General features: G+C 40.2%; 2 protein-coding genes across 2 annotated transcripts; one reads left to right on the top strand and one right to left on the bottom strand.

Annotated features, from left to right (window-relative positions):
- Positions 1–2,070: 2,070 nt before the first annotated feature.
- Positions 2,071–7,207, bottom strand: lnp1 (leukemia NUP98 fusion partner 1). The gene is made up of 4 exons (XM_069703931.1): positions 7,052–7,207; positions 4,540–4,776; positions 3,910–4,008; positions 2,071–2,207 (listed from the first exon to the last, which is right to left on the bottom strand). The coding sequence occupies exons 1-4, from the start codon at positions 7,205–7,207 to the stop codon at positions 2,100–2,102; spliced, it is 600 nt and encodes a 199-aa protein (XP_069560032.1). The 3' UTR covers positions 2,071–2,099.
- Positions 7,208–11,084: 3,877 nt separating this feature from the next.
- Positions 11,085–20,611, top strand: tomm70a (translocase of outer mitochondrial membrane 70 homolog A (S. cerevisiae)). Its single transcript, XM_069704129.1, has 12 exons — positions 11,085–11,382; positions 12,505–12,678; positions 13,787–13,913; positions 14,004–14,113; positions 14,198–14,346; positions 15,525–15,732; positions 16,172–16,306; positions 16,461–16,568; positions 17,758–17,874; positions 18,294–18,391; positions 18,514–18,636; positions 18,718–20,611. The coding sequence occupies exons 1-12, from the start codon at positions 11,149–11,151 to the stop codon at positions 18,869–18,871; spliced, it is 1,737 nt and encodes a 578-aa protein (XP_069560230.1). The 5' UTR covers positions 11,085–11,148; the 3' UTR covers positions 18,872–20,611.
- Positions 20,612–20,723: the final 112 nt, after the last annotated feature.

Raw genomic sequence — 20,723 nt, 5'->3', positions numbered from 1 at the left:
AGTGTTATAATTTGTATAATGGGAGCATAAGTAAATAAGAAATGATGTGTCATCAGAGAGACAAGTTTGCTTTTGTTGAAAAGAAATCCAAACCACATTTAACGAGGGTGTGTCACATCGGTCACAGGAGAACACAGCAGTCTGTTGGTTCTCCAGAGGACAGTGAACACAGCAGCTGAAGGTTGATGCTCCCAGATAGAGTTTGTTTTGTTCTGAGGATATTACGACATGCTCTTGTTCTGTTTCTTTTGTTCTCATAATGTTCTTCTTAAAGGTTGAGTAAAGTTTTTTCTAAAAACATTCAAAAAATATCAAAATTTATTAAAATGTTTTTCATAACATTATCAGAACATTTTGACTTGATTCTTATTGCTGATTCTTTTCGGTAGCATGGTTTGTTCTTTAATGAATTCCAGAGTTTTAGTACTTTAGAGTAGGATAACATTTAAATACATTATACAAATGTTTTGTGGGAGCAGTATTCAAATGTTTTTAGTGGGTTTTCGAATGTTTTTAGGGAAAGTTATCAAACCTTTAAGAACAGATTGAAAACATTCCTGGAACATTGTGTCATTTTTAGCTGGACTGCTACTGGCTTGTTGTGCGCTCATTGTTTAGTGCCACTTCAGCCTTTAAAGCAAAGTTGTTTTAAAAAAGACGGCCACATTAAAATTATACTCAACCCCACAATCTCTACCTACTATGCAGAACGTAAACAGATTCATGTTGGTTGACCATAAAGCCAAGAATCCTCACAGTAGATTACCGGCATTCACTGATTAGTTATTAAATTGAGATCAGAAATTTTGCAATATGAGCCACATAAGATGAATAAATACTTTATATATACAGGAAGTCAGATTTTGTTGGACTTTTAGTACACGCTGTAAACTATTCGTTTGTGACACAACACAACAGAGATGTTTTAAAGCTCAACAGAGTACAGACAACATTCAATGAGACTTTACATGCAAAATCTTTTACATGCAAAACATTAACATATCAGTAGGGCAGGAAGATGGTGCAGATGGAAGATGAGATATGACTGGTTCAGAAGGAGGAATTAACTTTTTCTAACTTCAGAGAAAAGATCATAATTGCAGGCATTAAACAGGTGATTGCGCAGACTCGCTTTCCGATCAGCAATGCAATTATTAATGAAGCTGTAAGTCTTATCATTTCCGACTATTCTGTTGTCAACACAACATGGACTGATACACAAAAATACAAAATTCCCAAATACACCCGCCACAATTAATTTGAGTGTGGAAATACTCAACATACTACTGATGTTCAGAAAGATATTTATTCTTCAAAACTAGAGAACCTGAAGTAACCATGAAATGTCAAATGTGGTATAAATTTTATAGATAATCTGCTCAACATCTCATTTAAAATTATGATTTTGGGAAATATCTACTTTATTGATGAGAGTTAGATGGTGAGTTTGACGCCATTCCCGTCTCTGTGTACTAAATATGAAGCTACAGCCAGAAGATGGCCAGCTTAGCTCAGCATAAACACCTGAATCAGGAGCAAACAGCTAGCCAGGCATCATTTGTAATATGTTCAGTGCAATATGGATGTCAAATATTTTTTACTTCCGTCATTCAACCTCTTCCATTTTGTTGATGTATTGAATTAAGCTCTAGTGATGATGCTGCCTGTCACAGGAAGACTCGTTTCTTATGGTGTTGATTGCATTTGCGTTCGATTTTAAACTTAAAACAAAGAAAATTCGACTTGGAAATGTTCAACCTGAATCAAACGCAGCATGAAGCACAATAACCAAGAGTTACCAAGAAATATAACAAATTTAGCATATTATTAAAGTCCTCAGAATGTCTGAATAATTTCTTGCATTCATTCAGACAGAACAACCTACTCCTTTATAAATAAACAGTGAGAGACAGCACCAGATAACAGTTCCTCTCTCGTTGGGCAGTTCTTAACTCTCACACAGGGTCCGGGGCCCTCCACGCAGAAGACAGTCAGTAGGTGAGCATGCAGAAGTACCGAGGTTTGGAGACGTGGTGGAGCGCTCGGGGTCAGTGGGTCACATGGGCACGCAAGCATTGCAGGTGTAGGTGCAGGATCGGTTATGGGACTGTGCTGCGGGACGAAGACCAATAGAGGGGCTTTGGCATGGACACGTGGACACGGCATGTGGGACACGTCTGTTTCTTCCATAGCCACTGCTCCATGCACTGAAACACATTTTAAAAGACGTTATTACCCCCCACTGTGACTATTTTTCACTCAGCTCTAACATTTCTAATTTCTGCAGGTTGTGTTTTTCTTCTCTGACATCAGGAGGTCATTTCCAACATGCTGGCCTGTAAAGGAAGTACAACAGGATCGACACCCAGAGCTGTGAGGACTCCGTTGTTCAAGGAGCCCGGAAAGTTATGAAGCAGGTACAATCCAAAGTAGATTAATTTAAATGTAATGATTTGTTTCCTCATTTATTAACTCTTGAAATAGCCTGTTACAACACAAAATATTAACAGTGAACTTCTGACTGAACACAAAACACTTAATTAAAGCACCGGCAAATCAATCAATATTATATAAGTTGTCTTACAGGCTGTACAACATATAAAGTGACTTGAAGAGAAAGATTTAGCACAGTCGCTGCAGAAACACAGAAATTACATCTCCTGTATAAGTTGAAAATATTCTATTTGTGTGATATTAAAACCATTTGATGAATTTAACCAGGAAGATATTAACTGAGCATTACATGTTTTATGAACTATTGAAGCATGTATTATATATCTCATTTATAAAAGTGGTATTATGTAGAGGCATCCATTCTTTGCCAGTTTTGCTGTACAGCATGTGTTTCAGTATGGCAGCAGGTAAATACATGCCTATATAAGCAGGACATTTCCAGTAATTCTTTTGACATATAAACTATTAACCCTTTTAAGGTCTAGAGGTCCCCAATTGGGGGCCAGGAAGAAGAGTTAGCAAAACTATTATTAAAATATGGACATATATACTGATATTTACACATCTGAACAAATCTCACAAGTGTTCCCTTTATTATTAAAAATATTTTTTTTTTATATATATATAATTTTTTATTGTGGTTGCAGAGATATACTCTTTCTATTATGGGTATGCAATTTTCGAGCAGAGGCCTAAAAAATAGGTGTGTTTTTAAAAGGTTAAAAAGCTTTTTTTTCCTAATAATAATTTCAAACACAATCTCAGGCTTTTTCAGACATTTTAAATGCTTTTATGTAGAAATCCTCAAAAATCTTGACTGTTTATTGGAAGAGTTGTAATAAGGAAAGCTGACAGTGTTTGGATCCAAAGGACAGCTTTAGAGGAGGTGAAGCAGAGTCATGGCCCTGAGCTGCTTTGAACACTTGAATGTCACACTGAATAAAAGTTCAGGAGAGGATCCTGATGTTTGGCTAATGGGTGCGACTCCTCCATCTTTTTTACAGACGAGCTCCCCCCTCCCACGGAATGATATCAACGATGTCTCCGCAGGGAAAGTTGACGACGGAACGTGTACGGCTCCTTCTCCATGGAAACCGGTCCGTCCATAGACTTCCTCCTCTCATCCGAGAGCCTCCTCGCCTGACAAGCCGCCGCCTCGCTGCTGCTGCAGGGCCGACACTGCTCTAATCTCCGAGCCGCCTTCAGCACCCACGAGACGGAGACATCACAGTCAGTAAGTGTCCAGAGAGGAGGACCAGAGAGGAGGACCAGAGTGTCAGAGCGCTCCATGCTTCTACAGAGGTGGGTTTCTGTTTTCATACCAGTTCACATCATGCCTGTCCAGGACTGAGCTGCTGTCATGCACCACAGATCTGATGTGTGACATGCTGGGATCGGAGTGAACACAGTGCAGAGAGGAGACATGCCATAGATCTGACGTGTGTGTTGTCTCACCTCTTTGTGGAAGCGGTGTGTACAGTGAAGCTCTTGAACTCGCCCGCCGTTCTTTCGCATGTCCTCATGACAGATCAGGCACAACTTGTCATCTTCAGTCTGTAAAACACAACATCTGCTTTGTTGTTTCATTCAGCCTTTGACCTAAAGTAAATGTTTTCTATGTAGTATTTAATATATTTACATTAGCAATGTTGTCTAATGTTGCATTGTAGAGTGCAAGTACGGTGACTCCAAGTAAATTAAAGCAAAACAATTTTAATTATAGAGAGTAATCCAAGATTACAAGAAAAAACAAAACCGTTAAAAAAAATATTAAATGTCACATGATCAAAATATAAATGAAATCTAGCCATTTTATGAAATTTGAAAAACTGTACTTTTTTCTGAAAGTCCTGATAATATCAATGTTTAAAATGAGCTTTTGGGTTGTGTTATGCAGTTCAATAGCCCTTTTAATACTCTCTAAGATCTCTGTAATCTTTAAGAGCTTCATATAACGTTGTTGGAGAAAGTCAGAGGACACCAAATCTGTCTGAGTTAACTGGATGATCTATAACACGGTGAGCTAGTACAAAAAACAGTCAGAAATGGTTATTCTTTAATGAACTTTATAGTACTGCTGCTCACCAGAGACATGGTCCTCTTATCATCGAGGTTAAGTCTCTTCTCAAATGACTCTGTGAGCTCCGGGATGGTGGAGATGCGGAGGGCTGTCTTTGGTCGGCTTTGGTCGTCCGAGGAGGCCCGTCGAGCTCTCTGGTGGGGCAGGACCTCCCCCTTCTCCTCCCTGGTTTTGACATGGCTGGGTGTGGGTGCCATCGCCGCCACGTGGAGCCTGTTTAACTTCATGGCATCCAGCTGGGACTGTGGATCACACAATTGCCACAATTCTTGTCGTCACTGATTCAAACTTAGCAGACATGAAGACAGTGATGTGATATTTTCATGTGGTAGCTTAAAGTTTTAAGAGCGGTTGTGAGAAGTTTAAAACAGAGAGACGACCATGCTGAGCTTTTGTGTGTGAGTGAGGTTAATCACTCGCTCACCAATAACCTTAAGTAACATGATAGCAAAGCTCCTCCGGTGGATCTGTATTGGCTGAAACACGAACTTTCATGCTGACAGACGTCAACATTTTTAACAGAGCTGCATTATTTGGGCCATCAGTGCTTCGTTTTACACCATGTGGAGGCCGACTTATATGTTCACTTGTTTTATCTCCTCTTAGCTACTTTAGTTTCACGTAAGTTGCCGGTGATCTGTGAGGTTTTCCTTTGGCTTCTAAAAAATTAAAACTCAAGACTTCAAAAAATCTAAAATGAAGTGCAGCTCAAGTCACATGATAATGTGTCATCGGCACTACTAAATAAATGACCAAAAATGTTGACGTTTAGAAACTCCATCCATCACGAGACATTGCAAGATCCCAGGAAATTCAACCTTCGTCAGTGAAATGAATACAGGATATAAAAACATCAAATTTAGTTACGAACACACGTTGTTGCTTGTCTCTTCACTAGTACAGCTTAAAAGTACAAAACGTACTTTTACGTTTCGGTAAATATCCACGTTGGTAAATTGTCCCTCTCTATGAGCTACAAGTGTGCTGCTGTGTAGCTGGCGTTGACTTCTGACCTCCCTCTGGCAGGAGGCTGCAAACAAAGTAGAACACTGTCGTATGGAGAACGTGGCTGCTGTTTGTAAGATCTTTGACAGGCAACAGCCTGCAACTGAAAACACAGCAGATCCAGCATCTTCATAAAATATTTTATTTCTGAGAAGAGGGTTTGTTAGTTAGTTTGTTTGTTTGTTTGTTTGTTTGAGCTGGAGAAAGATTAAAATCTGTAAAAACTTTCATACTGTAGACATCAACACGGAAACAGAACAAAGACCAGACTCACAACCAGGTCTGCGTTCATTGTGTTCACGAGGACCAGGTCGTATCTGTTAGACAAACACAAGCGGCGCCACTTTTCTGAGGTTAGTAAGCGTGACAGATTCACTGAGAGAGACAGGACGCCCATTACTGATATAATGAAAATGGATACAGCATTTGTTGTGCCTCATTTCTGTTGGATCAGGTTTGGTAGAGTTGCAGTTGAGAGCAAGTCACAGTTTTGATTTGATGGAGGTTAAATTGTCCGCTTTTGCTGGAGTTTTTTCAGATCTCACTCTGGCTTGGTGATGGAGACGCACTCTGCGTTGTATTTCAAAGTTTCCCCAAATGTCCCTTATCTACAGAGCCCAAGTGTGTTCATTTTGGCCTCAAAGCTTTGCTGCATTTACTGACTGATTTTGGGATGTTTTTTAGTCATTGTAATCAGAGTGAGGTAGTGAACTGACTCTAAAGTTAGCATGTGGCAGAGCATTTGCAACATTTGACCACAGTGATGTAAAATAATAGAGGACACTAAAGGCAGGTGGTTAGTTATAACAATATCTGAAACCAGTTTTGTTACTTAAAGCATTACTAGTTATGTATTTTGCAGGCTTTTATGTAACAGTACAGAAAGAAACAAACTTTTTTCTGTTGTTTAGCACAAGTATACAATCAGTTGTAAACACCGTATTAAACTGCATCTTTGTGTGTGTTTGAGTCTCTATGATGTGGATGCGTCACGTACTCGTGCATCAGCCGACGTTATTGATGTGAAACGTGTGGAGACAAATCGCAGGTCAGGATATCCTGTTACTTAACAGGATAACAGATCTACATAACATACTTAGTCCTCATACCAACATGTGTGACGAGTGTATAGATGTATTAACCTTCTGTCATTGCCTGTCAAATATAAAGATAACCATGCTTTATTTTATTCTTTTTCAGCTTTATTACTTGAATAAAGTGTTCATAGATTTTATAAATGTTCCATACTGACATATTGGATGTTGATTAGTTGAGGTGCATTTTTTGTTTTGTTTTGTTTTTTTGTAATTCTTCTCTAAATGTGGTTGTGTCAACAAGTTTACATCAGTTTAAAAAAGGCTTCAATATTTGGCAGACATGGTTTAAAGAGCTGGCAGTACCTAATTATGTAAGTGTTTATCTTCTGCTTATATGTCAGTGCAAATATAAACTAAACACTTAAGAGCTGAAACGGTCACATGCATGGATCTGTTAAATACAGGTGGTCCTTACCACAGTCGGGAGGGATGCTCTTCGATCACCGTGTGTTTTCGCAGGCCCTCTGAAGCTGCGTTTTCTCTCTCTGGAGTGTCCAGCTTCTGTTCCGTGACCCCAGTAACTGCTCATCCATTTGGTGAAGTTACCATCATCATCGTCGTCATTGTCCATAAGGATCGCAGGCAGGAGCCTGAGAGACATGGTGGGGCTGTGCAGGGAGCCTCCTGGTGCAGCACGTCCCGGTGCAACAGATGAAAGTGGGATCCCAGCTCAGAGTGTAAAGACGGCACCGAGCTGACCTACTAAGTATGTAGCTGACTGTCTGCTCTACCACACATCGCTGTCCCACACGGCAAATGTAACTTACTTCGTTTAGATGCCTCTCGTGCCCCGTGCACAGCTCCTCTAGTTGTGTTATTCTTGGATGATCCCAAAATAAATGAAAAATCTTTTGCTCAGGTCTTTAAATAAGTGAATCCCCCATAATCTATTTAACGTCGCTGGGAGAAAGTAAAAATGGAGGTGACGGGAATAAACAGTGAGGCGGGAGTCGTGGAGCTGCGACGCTGGGTGGGCGATGTGACCGCTGCTTTTAATCTTTCCATTACAGTCATGGGCCTGGGGGCAGACAACTGAAACTCCAATTTCCCCATACTTTCCACTCGCTGAGTACATCAAACCTGTCAATAATTATGGAGTGAGGGCAGCTCTGTCTACTGTGTGCTGAGAGCCTGGGGGCCTGTGTGATACAGGACAGAGGCGAAGCATCTTTTCATATTACACAGTCATTTTGTTGTTGTTGTTGTTGTGTTGCGCTCTTTAATCAAAGAATGGACTAATATAAGAACAACTTGACAAGAAACAATTGTGGTACAGAAGCACATCTGCACATTGACTTGTACTGCACCATAAGGAGTTTTTCTCTGGTCAGGTTGATACAGTAGCACACAAATTAAGGTACAGTTTATACACTGTGCAGTAAATATCTGAGTAAGAAAAACTGATATTATTGTACATAATAGGTTTTTAGTTTGCACACAGAAGCACAATTATAACATAGGAATAACGTATAAACTGCAAAGTAGATATGAGAAAGGAAACCACTTTACAAAAGCACATTTCAGGTGGAAAACTTTGCATATGTGTATTAGTTACTCCACATAGAGTCCAAGGAAATCATACTTAAAGCTGGTTGTTTCAGTGGAGAGTGAAATTGAAATTTGGACACAAACCAAATCTTCCTCCACTCCTTCACAAACTGAAAGGGTCAAAATGCTGCTAATCATCTCAACGGTTTAAATCAGATGTCAAATCTGGTCAAGCACTGTTGTGAGACGTTCATGCTGCTTGTAATGTAAATCTGCTCTCTCCTGAAAATGAGATTACAGTAATCTGTCTTTAGCCTATAATAAGGGGCAGTTAAGGTTCCACCTGGAGACAAATGGAAAAAAATAAGATACTCTAATGTTTAAATTTCAATGCAAATAATCCTTAATTTTTCAATTACTGGGAAAAAAAAAAAGTATACAAAAGTATTACAAAAATACTTTGAAACCTGATTCTGCTAGTTTATAAGTAGACGAAACCATAGCAACAGCAGCTACAATCTTTTTTTTTTTACCTGCATTAACTTCAATTAATCAGATAAAATGATCTAACTGGAATAATTTGGTGCATTCATGTATTCTTTCTGTAAAGATTTACATTTTCAAAGTACTCACTGTCTCCCTTTATTTTCAGAGCATGTCTCAGTGGTCACAGGTTAACAAACTTATATGGTGGCAGCAGCGAACAGTAAGCGCCAGGAGGTGCTAACAATAGCAGGCACATTACAAAGAATTAACAATAGACAGATCAGACATCTGTAGTTGAACCTTTATCCGTACAACGTTTTCACCTTCTTAAAGCAACATCAGCTCAGTGACTGTAGTGTTTCACTGCAGCTACACACGCCACATGTAACATATACAAGGTTATTGTGTGTCATCACGTGTTGTGGTTTGGTGGCAGAATTGATTTTATTGCCTTTCAAAACAAGCATTGATCATTTTGAGGGCAGCAACATGTTTTAAGAGACTCAGTTTTTACGTTTTACTTGCGATACAAACTTTTTAATTCTCCAAAAGTTCATGAACAGAAAGAAACAACAGGACTGTGTAACTAGGTTACAAATCAGTTGCGAGATCATTTGCAGCATGTCATTGGAGTACCTCATGAGGGAATCATTTTCCCATCAAAGCTGTTTGTTACTACAAGGGTCTTTATTACACAGGCGTCCCTCGAACCAGCTGAATACAGTTGACTTTGAAAACTGTTCAGAGCTGGTCACTGTTTGAGGACACATGGCCTCAGGCTCAAATTGAGTGGTCCTGCTGCAGCACAGTGGAGAGAGACCAGCACTAACCTTCTGAAATGGGACAGAGGAGGCTGAAGCTGGCAAACATACAAAAGGACACATTGATCAGATCAAAAACCCACATAATACAAAAAGAAAACAGCCTTTTTTATTATTATTATTATTATTATTATTATTATTATTATTATCTAACAAATCCTACTAAATTGCAGCACATTGATTTCATGGCAGCAGTAACAGTTCTCTCTAATGTTTTAACAAATAACAATGTGTATGCAGAGGTTTACACAGCATTTTTCAAGAGGTTATTGCAGTACAAGAACATAGACTATGTAAAAAGGGGCGAGCAGCAGCACTGTCACCTGGTGGCGGCAGTGAGACTGCATATAGACCATAAAATATAGGCTATAAAAACATAAAGACAAATTTAAAAATTCAAACACATCAGGAATTTGGTTCAGTTTTTTTTTTAAGATAAAAATGTACTGTTATTCTTCACAAATAAAACTCAAACTGGACGAAGAGTCACGTTAAGTGTTGTTGGACTTGGGCTCCTGCTAGTACAAAGCCAATATGTGTCAGCCCCCAGAAGATGTCAGGCTTCAAGATATTTATTTAACAGCTGCAGAATAATCAGTTGACAGAGCTCTGGGTCCAGACTATGTTTCCCTGACCGCAACAGAGTATGTGTCAGTTCACGAAGTCTGAACTCCTGACTTTCCCTGACCGTCTTCTTATAGTACAGAAACCAAAAAGTAATGTGTGGTGATGTGTCCTTTGTTGGTTGGTGGAGGTGGTGGTTGTCTTCCTTCACCCCCTGGAGTCCTGTTTATGACTCAAAGAACAACAGTATGTGACCCCACAGGTTGCCGACCCACTCCTGTGACCTTTTGGTTTGGCACAGCAGTATCACTCTCATTCACAAACACAGCCTTTTGTCTACACCTTAATTCACAGCCTTTTGTCTACACCTTAATTCACAGCCTTTTGTCTACACCTTCATTCACAAACACAGCCTTTAGTCTACCCCTTAGGATTAATAGTTGATAATACGACCTATATATAAGTAATATGATATGGCATACGTATATGTTGTATTATTGTAAACATAACCAAGCACAGAATCGCACAGTGTAAAACAGGGAATCTGAAAAGTCGTCTGTGTGTTACACTTTGGAGCCGGTCGAAACTTTCGGTTGAGTGAAAACATAACAGATTATTCAAGCATTTAAATCTATTAGCCTACTTTAACCACAATGGCTGAATTTTTGACTGTCAGATAGCTTCCTCACTGACATCAAGCTTTGAATTTATCAGGGCAGTTTAACATGTTTTGTTGGTTTAATCATTTGATCAAATTTGATTTAGCAAATCTGAAATTGAAATCTGATCGCAGATATCATAAACTTCAGTTAACATTGTGATTGGTGCATCGTGGTTAGAAGTCGATATCAAACTGGTGTTTAATCAACCTACTTCTTACTCATTTGTAAATATGGTCATATGTATTCCAGGATAGGACAACATGTTAATTAAATGAAGCCTTATGATTATCTGTCATTTTGTCTGAGATTTTCTTTGGACTACAAAAATGCTTCTCGCGAACTACAACTACCACACAGCCCCCCCCCCCCCCCGCGTGCTCCACCGCCGGTATCCCATAATCCTCCGCGAGGCTGTGACCTCGCGGAGCACGGGAAGAAGAAGCGGAGCTCGCTCACGCTGTCTGTCGGTGCTAACCATCGGTTTGGAGATCATGGCTGCTTCGAAGCCAGTCGAGCCGCAGTCCGGTACCGGACTACCCCGCTGGCAGCTGGCGCTGCTGGTCGGGACTCCCATAGTGCTGGGAGTCGGCGCGGTTTACCTCTGGAACCGCAGCCGGACGAAGGAAGGGAAAGGAACCGGGGAGCGGAAAACCCCAGAAGGCAGCGCCAGTCCCGTGCAGGGCCAAGACGGCGCAGCTCGGGCCAGCCGCGAGCCGGACATCACGGTGAGCTCCCCGCTGCCGGGACGCTCCTCGTGCCCGTGCTGTTCATATACCCCCTCCCCTCCCCCCTCCTCCTCCCTCAGGGCAGCGCGGGAGCTGCTTTTTTTATGACTGAACGGGTCGACGCCGCCCGGTCAAGGACACCCGACGTTACCGAGCCCGTCCGGGACGGACACCTTCACGAGAGCGAGGCCGGCAGCAGCTGGTGGATTAGCCCGAGCTAATGAGCTAGCGGTCCTCCAGCTGACGAATAACGCGTGTTTGTCGTTCAAATATTTAAAACAAACAACCCGCTGTGTTACGCTCCGACATTGTGGTAGATAATTGTAATGTTTTGGGGGCGTGCATATCCGGGAGGTGGAGATGGGTGGAGATGTAGTCTGTTTCACGACGGAGCAGTTTCCTCTTTCTGTTATGCACGGGTCATGTCTGCTATCGGTTTTACTTAAATATTATTACCAGAGCACAGTCTCAAACATTTTGTGATATGCTGAGTATTGTGACAACATATGTTGTGATACATTACCTTTTATTATAAGGTACATTTTGTCAACATCCGTTTTATCTGATCAAATAAATTGCCTCAGTTGTTGTTGACAGTAAATCTCACTTCAGTCATTTTTATTGCAGCAAAATAAGATTGTCATCAGACAGACTGGCCAACATGCTCGTAAACAGCTGTCATAAATCGTGCATGCACGCGATGCATTTCTTTATTCAAATTGTCTCAAAAGAGAAATGTAAACAGTAAAAAATAAATAAATAAATAACCAGCATTTGGGTAATATTAATGTGACGTAATGCATTTGGAATAAGCAATACACGGATATGCAGGCATCATAATTCATAGCAAGCATACACTGGGAGGCTGGTTGCTGTGGCAGTGAACAGGTTTTTCTACTAACCATTGCGCAGTTCAACGAGCAGTTGGAAGTTTATATATTGTTGCAGTCTTAATACCACGGAAATAAATCAAATCTGTGGTTACTTTAGGCAGAGTTGTTGTAAACGGGGTTTGTAAAAAAACAAGCAAACAGAGTTTTGGCTCTGTAGTTGTTGATCTAGTCCATCTAGAGTACTTAATCAATAATGGTTTCCTTCTCTCTCTCTCTCTCTCTCATTTAGAGCCCATTGGATCGGGCTCAAGCTGCAAAGAACAAGGGCAACAAGTACTTCAAGGCTGGCAAGTACGAGAACGCCATCCAGTGCTACACAGAGGCCATCGCTCTGTGTCCCACAGAGCAGAAGGCTGATTTATCAACATTTTACCAGAACAGAGCAGCAGCCTACGAACAGCAGGTCGGCACATCTTTCTTTTTAAACTATGCAGAAATAGTTCCTATGATTGATGCTGGGTGTGTTCAGCAATGTAAAAACAACAAATGTCTAAAGACAGACATTATACAATGAGGTCCAGAAGTCTCCGCCCCCACTACTAAAAGTGTTTTCAACTTGTATGATAAAGTGTTATTATTACTCTTAGTTCAACATTGTCTCCAGACATGTTCCCTGGGTTGAACTGGTTGCAAAAAGATATCTGTACATCACAACACCTTGATCTTCTTTAAACTTCAAATGCATGAGACGGCTTCAGTGTATGTTTAAGGATCCTCTTGTTCTCTCAGCCTGAAACCAGAACAGATTACATGTCTCGGTAAAACTGTTCTTTGGTCAATGTGTTGCAGATTCTGTGCAAATCATCAACATTTCTTTCCTTCATGATTGACTGAAAGTTTTCCCTTCCAGAGGTTATACCAACCCCTGTTTAGATGCAGCAGACATGTTTTACAACAGATGTGCCCAAAGCCTTTCCTATAAGGCCCAAACATGTATCTGGATGGAGAGCTGCGGGCCAAAAATACATGCCAGTGTTATGTGAAATTACATTTCATTAAAATGTCATTTAAAATAAACTTTCAGAATACATAAAACCCTACACTCTAATTTGCATAATGTGTAATTATTTAGCAGAAATTGTTGTCAAATCAGTAGTCTTGCCAATTTTTTTCTCGACTTTATTTTGTCATTGTGCCACTGCCTCGATCTCTGATCCTGGCTGGCAACTCAGTCAGCAATGTACGACATACTAATAAGTAATTAGCTGATACGCATCAGCAGGAGAGAGAGAAAGCCATTGTTCTTTATAGACACCAGCCAATGTAGTTTAATAGAAAAGCTCAACATTGCTATAAAACCCATATTATATACTCTTTGGCTGCACAAAATATACGGTTTGTAGTCGATGTGGTTAGGATTTTACAACACTTAAGTATAAAGAGAATAAGCATTAGCTTGTCGTATGTTGTAGGGGGCCAAAACAATGAAGGTGAGGGCCAAACTTAGACTGCGTGCCCCAAATTGGGCTGCACTGTTTTAGAATATAACTAGATTGAACCTTTGATTTCAGATGAAATGGACGGAGGTGGTGCAGGACTGCTCTAATGCTGTGGACCTGAATCCACGTTATGTCAAGGCTCTGTTCAGGAGGGCTAAAGCCCTGGAAAAACTAGACAACAAGAAGGAGTGCCTAGAGGGTGAGACGCTCTTCTATCTCTCAAAAATATCCTAACTTAAATTGTTTGTCTCTCGTTGACGGTCTGTTTTGTTCTCTGTGTATCTCCCAGATGTCACAGCAGTGTGTATTCTTGAGGCCTTCCAGAACCAGCAGAGCATGCTGCTAGCAGACAAAGTGCTGAAACAGCTGGGAAAGGAGAAGGCCAAAGACAAGTACAAGGTGTTTGTCCACTTTTATAACCTTTTGTTTTACTTCTGTTTCCCTTAACTGTCACAGTAATTATTTTTTGACTTTGTTCCTCAGAACCGAGAGCCGATGATGCCTTCTCCTCAGTTCATCAAGTCCTACTTCAGCTCATTCACCGATGACATCATCTCCCAGCCCCTGCAGAAGGGCGAGAAGAAAGATGAAGACAAGGACAAGGAGGGAGAGGCAGCTGAGGTCACAGAGAGGTCAGAATCATTTCTAAATATTATTTTCATTCATTAACTGTGGTTCTACCAGGAGAGTTAGAGAGACTGGTGGTACAGAACAACATGCTGGTGATGGTCCAGAGGAATCTGTATCCCTTTTTGTACAAAAACTGGAGCCTCACCGACACTGGGTTTTTGGGGCCCATGCTGATATTAGGGAGTAACAATAACTAATATCAATATATCAGCCGATATTCTGTAAACAATCTATACGAACGCGTATTTCGCATTGATCCCTCAATTGTGGTTATTAAACACTTTTGACACTTGTGACAGATTGGTAATATAGTCAGGATGTTTTACATGTTTATTGTCCACACTGACATCACTGCACTGAAACGGTGAACTTCGCTGGGAATTTGATAATTATTAATAACTATTTAAAAAATACAAATAGAGAAATTTCTAATCCACACCGAGCATGTTTTTCTGCATTATGTTCTGTAAAAAAAAAGTACTACTATTTACTGGCCTGCATATACACCATTAACAATGTATCTGTCTTAAGCCACTATCGGCTAATAAAACGGGCATCTCTATCTAAAAGGATTGAAATGTAATCGGTAGGCTCACACAAAGACTCAGATTCAGCACAAGGAGCTGTACAACAAGCTAAACTGAATGTGTCAGAAGATGTTGTGGTTCAGATACTTCAGATTTTGTGTACATTTGGGAATTTTAGTCTCACTGTGGCATTGGATTAAAATTTAAGGGAATAGATTTTATTAGGATTCATCTTTTGCTGAGAATTTGGACAATCATGTTCATGATTAAGGTATCATATCCAGGAAGTGTTGGATATTTGGAAATGTTGATCCACTAAAAAGTCAGTGGTATTTATTTATCAGATTCAGTCTTCCTCCAAAGGACGGACCAAGGATGAGTTTACAGTCTAAATCAAATGACCCCTTCTATGTACCTTAAAACTACAGAAAGTGCCTACAATGCTATGTGCTGTGTTAATCAATAGACAGTGGTATTTCACTCATCTTTTTGTCAAAATGACTTTATTTAGTATTAAAATCCATTAAAAAAATGTTGTGCTAGTAAAAATATTTAAATGCAATTAAACAAGCGCATTTGGTGAGAAGTAATTTTCAAACACCTGAAAATAAACTCTTTTCCTCATCTGTTGTTTTCTTTTTTCTTTTCCTTAGCTCCGGCTACCTGAAGGCAAAGCAGTACATGGAGGAGGAGAACTATGACAAGATCATCAGTGAATGCACCAAGGAGATCGAGTCAGGAGGCCGATACACTGCTGAGGCTCTGCTGCTGCGGGCCACTTTCTACCTGCTGATTGGCAACGCTAATGCTGCTCAACCTGACCTGGACCGGGTAATCAACATGCAGGACGCCAATGTGAAGGTACAGACTGCATATTTCATAAACTGGCTCTGAGTCAAGATTGTCGGAGACATGGGATAGTTGATTAGTGACACTACAAGACTGCTAGCTTCTAGTAGAATATGTTAAGGCTCCTTTGTATCGGCCAATCTTTGGGATTTGGTAACTGAGATAACTTACTGTACAATGTCTTGTGATTAATGCACCACATTCCTTCATGGAGTCAAACAAGGTCTTTGGTAACTCTAGTGCAGTTCCTGGAAAGGTTTTCTTGATAAACTGTCATCAAGTGTGCTCCATATTGGTCTTTATTCGAGAAAAAAAAAAAAAAAAAATCATTCGTGACTTCACTGCATGTCTATTTCTGGGTTCATCTAATGATTTGTGTGCAACAAACACATCCTCATCAAAAGCTACAACCTCACAGCTTCTCTTTCTGCACTGTCATCCACATTCACAGCTACGAGCCAATGCTCTGATCAAGCGCGGAAGCATGTACATGCAGCAGCAGCAGCCTATGCTCTCCACACAAGACTTCAACATGGCTGCTGAGATCGATACACGCAACCCTGACGTGTATCACCACAGGGGGCAGGTAGGAGTGTTTCCTTTACCGCCTGCTTGTTCATTTATCAGTTGACAACTATCTTATGTTTGCGGTGTCTCTGCTGTAGTGCAAAGTGAACGTGATCATGTGATGCTGGACATGTTTTGACACCTCATGACGAGTCCTCCGTGTTTTCTCTCAGCTGAAGATCCTCCTGGACCAGGTGGACGAGGCGGTGGGAGACTTTGATGAGTGCATCCTGCTGAGGCCCGACTCGGCTCTGGCTCAAGCACAGAAGTGCTTTGCCCTCGTGAGTAATCAACTAAAGACGAACATGACATGAGGTGTTTTCGGATCAGTTCTGGGGACTCCCTCAGAGGAACTACCTGCTGGGGAGCATCATTACGAACTTCATACATTTATGGGTTGTTTTTCTGTGTACATTTGCACCACCAATAGGAATGTTGAAGTGACATAAGGCGGTTGGCAAAGTCTCTCCTGTACGACATAATAATTACAGTCCATTTGTCCATGTTCTGTTCAAGAGAAAGATTAAAGGGATAGTTTGGATTGTGTGAAGTGGGATTGTATGAGGTGCATATCAGTTATCACTTTATTACATGCAGTAGATGGGCATTGGCACGTCTCCAATCTGGAGAAGCAAGCAGCTGAACCCACATGACGCTAAGCAATCTGCTGCTGTAGACCACTTCAGAAATGAAGTGTTTTTGCACCTGAAAAAAAAGTGCACACTATATTTAGAATATTTTCACTGCTTTACTGAGCTATCACACAGCCCTTTTCAACAGGGAGCTGAAGCTGAAGCTGTTACGTCACTGTCTTCAAAGCCACCAGACTCCCTTGACAAAAACACAAATATTATTTTGCAGAACACAGAAGTTGCCGGTCTACTGCTGCCATGGTCGGTTAGTTCGTTTGTGTGACTGTGACATTTGGTGTTACTTCAGATCCACACTAATGTGTTAAAACACCACCAAAGTCTCAGTACAACACCAACCAACCAACCAGTCAAGGCAGCGGTCAACCAGCAGCCCCCATGTTCTGAGATTGAATTACCTTTTTTATCAAGGGAGTCTGGTGGCTTTGAAGAGCGGTGTAACCGGCTGAGCTCCTCTGTGGGGGAGCTTTTCTGACAGAAAAATAAAACAGTGAACCAATAACTGTACACTTGCGTCACTACAGTTCCTCTTGTGCTGCAAAAGAACTTAACATGAGTAGTCCCTGAAGTAGTCCCTGAAGATGTCATTCTAAGAGCTAGGATCGTCCTCGCTTCTTGCACTGGGGACATAAAAAAAAGGGGGCAACAGTTCTTAATGCTATGAAAAACTTCCTCTGGTCCGAAAACACCTACTACCTTACTTTATTTATTAATAATTAGAGTTGTTTTCAGAATTTTATCCTTTTACATGGTAACCATGTGTGGTTGGTACAATATATATGACCAGCTGGTAAGAGTTTTTTTCTTTTGTGTCTTTCAGTACAGACAAGCATACACTGGGAACAACCCGTCACAGGTACAGACAGCCATGGACGGCTTTGAGGATGTTATTCGAAGGTTTCCAAAATGTGCTGAAGGCTACGCTCTTTATGCTCAGGTACGAAAACAAAAACTTGATTTTTCTTTTTGATCAAAGCAGTGAACTTTTTTCTCAGAGGAAATATTTGGTGCAATGATAAAAGCAAAATGCAGCAAAGTCATGATGTAAGGGAAGTGTGTGACTTCAACATCCTGTAAAGCTTCAGCTACAGTGGAGAAGCTAATAATGTGACAGATGAAACATCATCTTTGTGGAGTCATTAGTGGACTTCATCTTGTCGTATCCTCTTCATCTGCAATGGTTTAACAGCACCTGTCTGAAAATTGGCACCACAAAGTTTTGAGTACTTACGACATTTGAAAGGAAAACTGACTTATGTCAGTTCTTAAACTGTTTACTATCATTTGGAAAGAGACAGTCGGGCCTTTAAGTCTTGCTGGTGTGGTCAACAAATGATAATTTTGTTATCTTTTCAGGCTTTGACTGATCAGCAGCAGTTTGGGAAAGCTGACGAGATGTATGACAAGTGTATCGAACTGGAACCAGACAATGCAACCACATATGTCCACAAGGGGTAGGCATTTATCCCCTTTATTTAGGAACACTGATTTAAAAAAAAAAACATTTCTGATTCATTCATAATTCACGTGATTGATGTAAATGCAACATGTTGGTAAATGATCAATATGTGTTCAGTTTGTTGCAGCTTCAGTGGAAACAGGACCTTGACTTGGGTCTGGAGCTCATCAGCAAGGCCATTGAGATTGACAACAAATGTGACTTTGCCTATGAAACTATGGGAACCATCGAAGTTCAAAGGTGAGAGCAACAGACTGATCAAATCCACACGTTAGAAGTCTTTTTAAAGTGCTTGACATAACCAGAGTGTTTTGTTCACAGGGGCAATCTGGACAAGGCAATAGAAATGTTCAACAAAGCGATCAACCTAGCCAAGTCAGAGATGGAGATGGCCCACTTGTACTCGTTATGTGACGCAGCATACGCCCAGACAGAAGTGGCGAGGAAGTACGGCCTGAAACCCCCGACACTCTAACTTCTCTGCCAATCATTCGCCAGTCTCAGTCTGCATTGCTGAATCTAACCGTGTTAAAAGTGCAACCGTCTGACTTAACTTTGATTTGTTAAAAAATAAAAAGAGTACTTAGATTATTTTTTTTTAAGAAGAAAAAACAAGTACTGATTATGAGGAAAACAAGGAACAACCCTAAATATTTACTGTGTTTACATCCCATTAAAGGGGTTTCTTGTCATGGAAACAGGATTTTTATTCACAATCAAGCTGAGGCTGTGATCCAGGCCTCGAGTAGACTCAGTGATTTGTCCGGGTGTGGGGCGGCCAGGAGGGTCTTAACCAACACAGCCCTTTGCTGACATTTAATTCAGCCATGATATCATTGTCATATCTATTTTCTTTCCTCAGAATAAAGAGAAAGGATGTCATCTAGAGAGATAAACTTACATGAATGGCCATGTATACCTGTTGAAAATAATAGTCGTTATGTAAGAGAATTGAAACGTGTGCAGTCCGTTGAACCAATTACTGACATTAAGGCTTTGTGACAACTTTGAAATCTACAGAAAATACTGAGAGAGCTTTATATAGTTCTAATGGATTGTTCACTTGTTAATTTATGCTGATCTAAAGTGATTTTGCCCGGCTACTTCCATATTGTAACACATTACCAGTCCTGAATGCAAGATTGAAATTGTAGTCAAATGTGTAATGTCTGTATTTGTAATGCTGGAATTGATCCCATGGATACGGGCCTGCAGAGAGCTTGGTTTAGGATCCTGTTTTTATTGGTGGGATTGCCTGTTTTCTTTTTCTTTTTATATACTTTGTGCAGCATGTTCACTTTATAAATAAATGTAAATGCAACGCTCGTGCTGTCTTGAACACTAGGAAATCCTAACTTTGGGCAAAACACTTTCGATTAGACAAACATAGCCAACTTTATGTCTCTAGTTTTTTTTGAAGATGTTATTTTTGAATTTCCTCAGATATGTCACAAGGGATTGGTTATTCAGTAGTTTTTCCTGGCTTACGTTTATTAAGAAACATGATTTATTTTCTATTTTATTGTGAATGTTTATTTTTCATGCTACTTTTGGTTTCATGTTTTGACAGAGAACTTAAAACTGATTTATTTTTATTAATTTTCTCTCCTCTTCAAATTCTATTCTCACAACCCGAGCCTTATTGTTTCCAGCCTACATGCAGCCCTGAGAATCTCTTGGTACAGTGTATGATTTGGTTCTCAAGTAGCGTCCGTACACTGTTTAAAAAAAATAATTAAATTAGCCACCACTGCTGAGTGTTTGTGCGTCTGGAGCGTCTTCAATTTGTAGAAAAGTAAACTGAAATGCTCCTGTTCTCTGTCACGTTCATTCATCTCAACAGTGATGGCGCATTTTCACTGAATGTGTATTAATACCAAAGAACCAAATCATGCATTCCAGCTGCAGCTGGTCAGCTCTGTCTCAAACTTAAGAAATAAACTGGTTAACCTTTTGAAAAATAGATGTTACCTAAATCTTGTCTGTTTGATGAGATATCACACTGACATTCTTCATCAACAATATGTATGGTGACCAAAGTGAAAGAAAACATGAATCCTAATAAAGTTATAATTCTTGAATTCTGAATGAATTTAACATCTGAGCCTTGCGTCATGCAGACAACTCGATATCACTTAGAAAACCTAATTTTGTTTTCTATTCTAAATTTTCATTTATTTTTAATGTGCTAATAAACCTTATCGCTTCTCTTGTATTAACTTTGATGTGCCTACTGCTAAATATGGATTTGTAGACAGGTGTTCGTATTTCAGACATGTTTATAAAACAAGCTTCTTGTAGAATTTGCTTTTAACCTGAAAACTGGA

The sequence above is a fragment of the Brachyistius frenatus genome, unplaced genomic scaffold (genome assembly GCF_029030835.1).
Source record: "Brachyistius frenatus isolate BFR_SWC_R1_liver_20210118 unplaced genomic scaffold, ASM2903083v1 Contig_49, whole genome shotgun sequence".
NCBI classification, from domain to species: Eukaryota; Metazoa; Chordata; class Actinopteri; family Embiotocidae; genus Brachyistius; species Brachyistius frenatus.
Note: the sequence above shows the minus strand (reverse complement) of the source record. Positions and strands in the feature narration are given on the sequence as shown.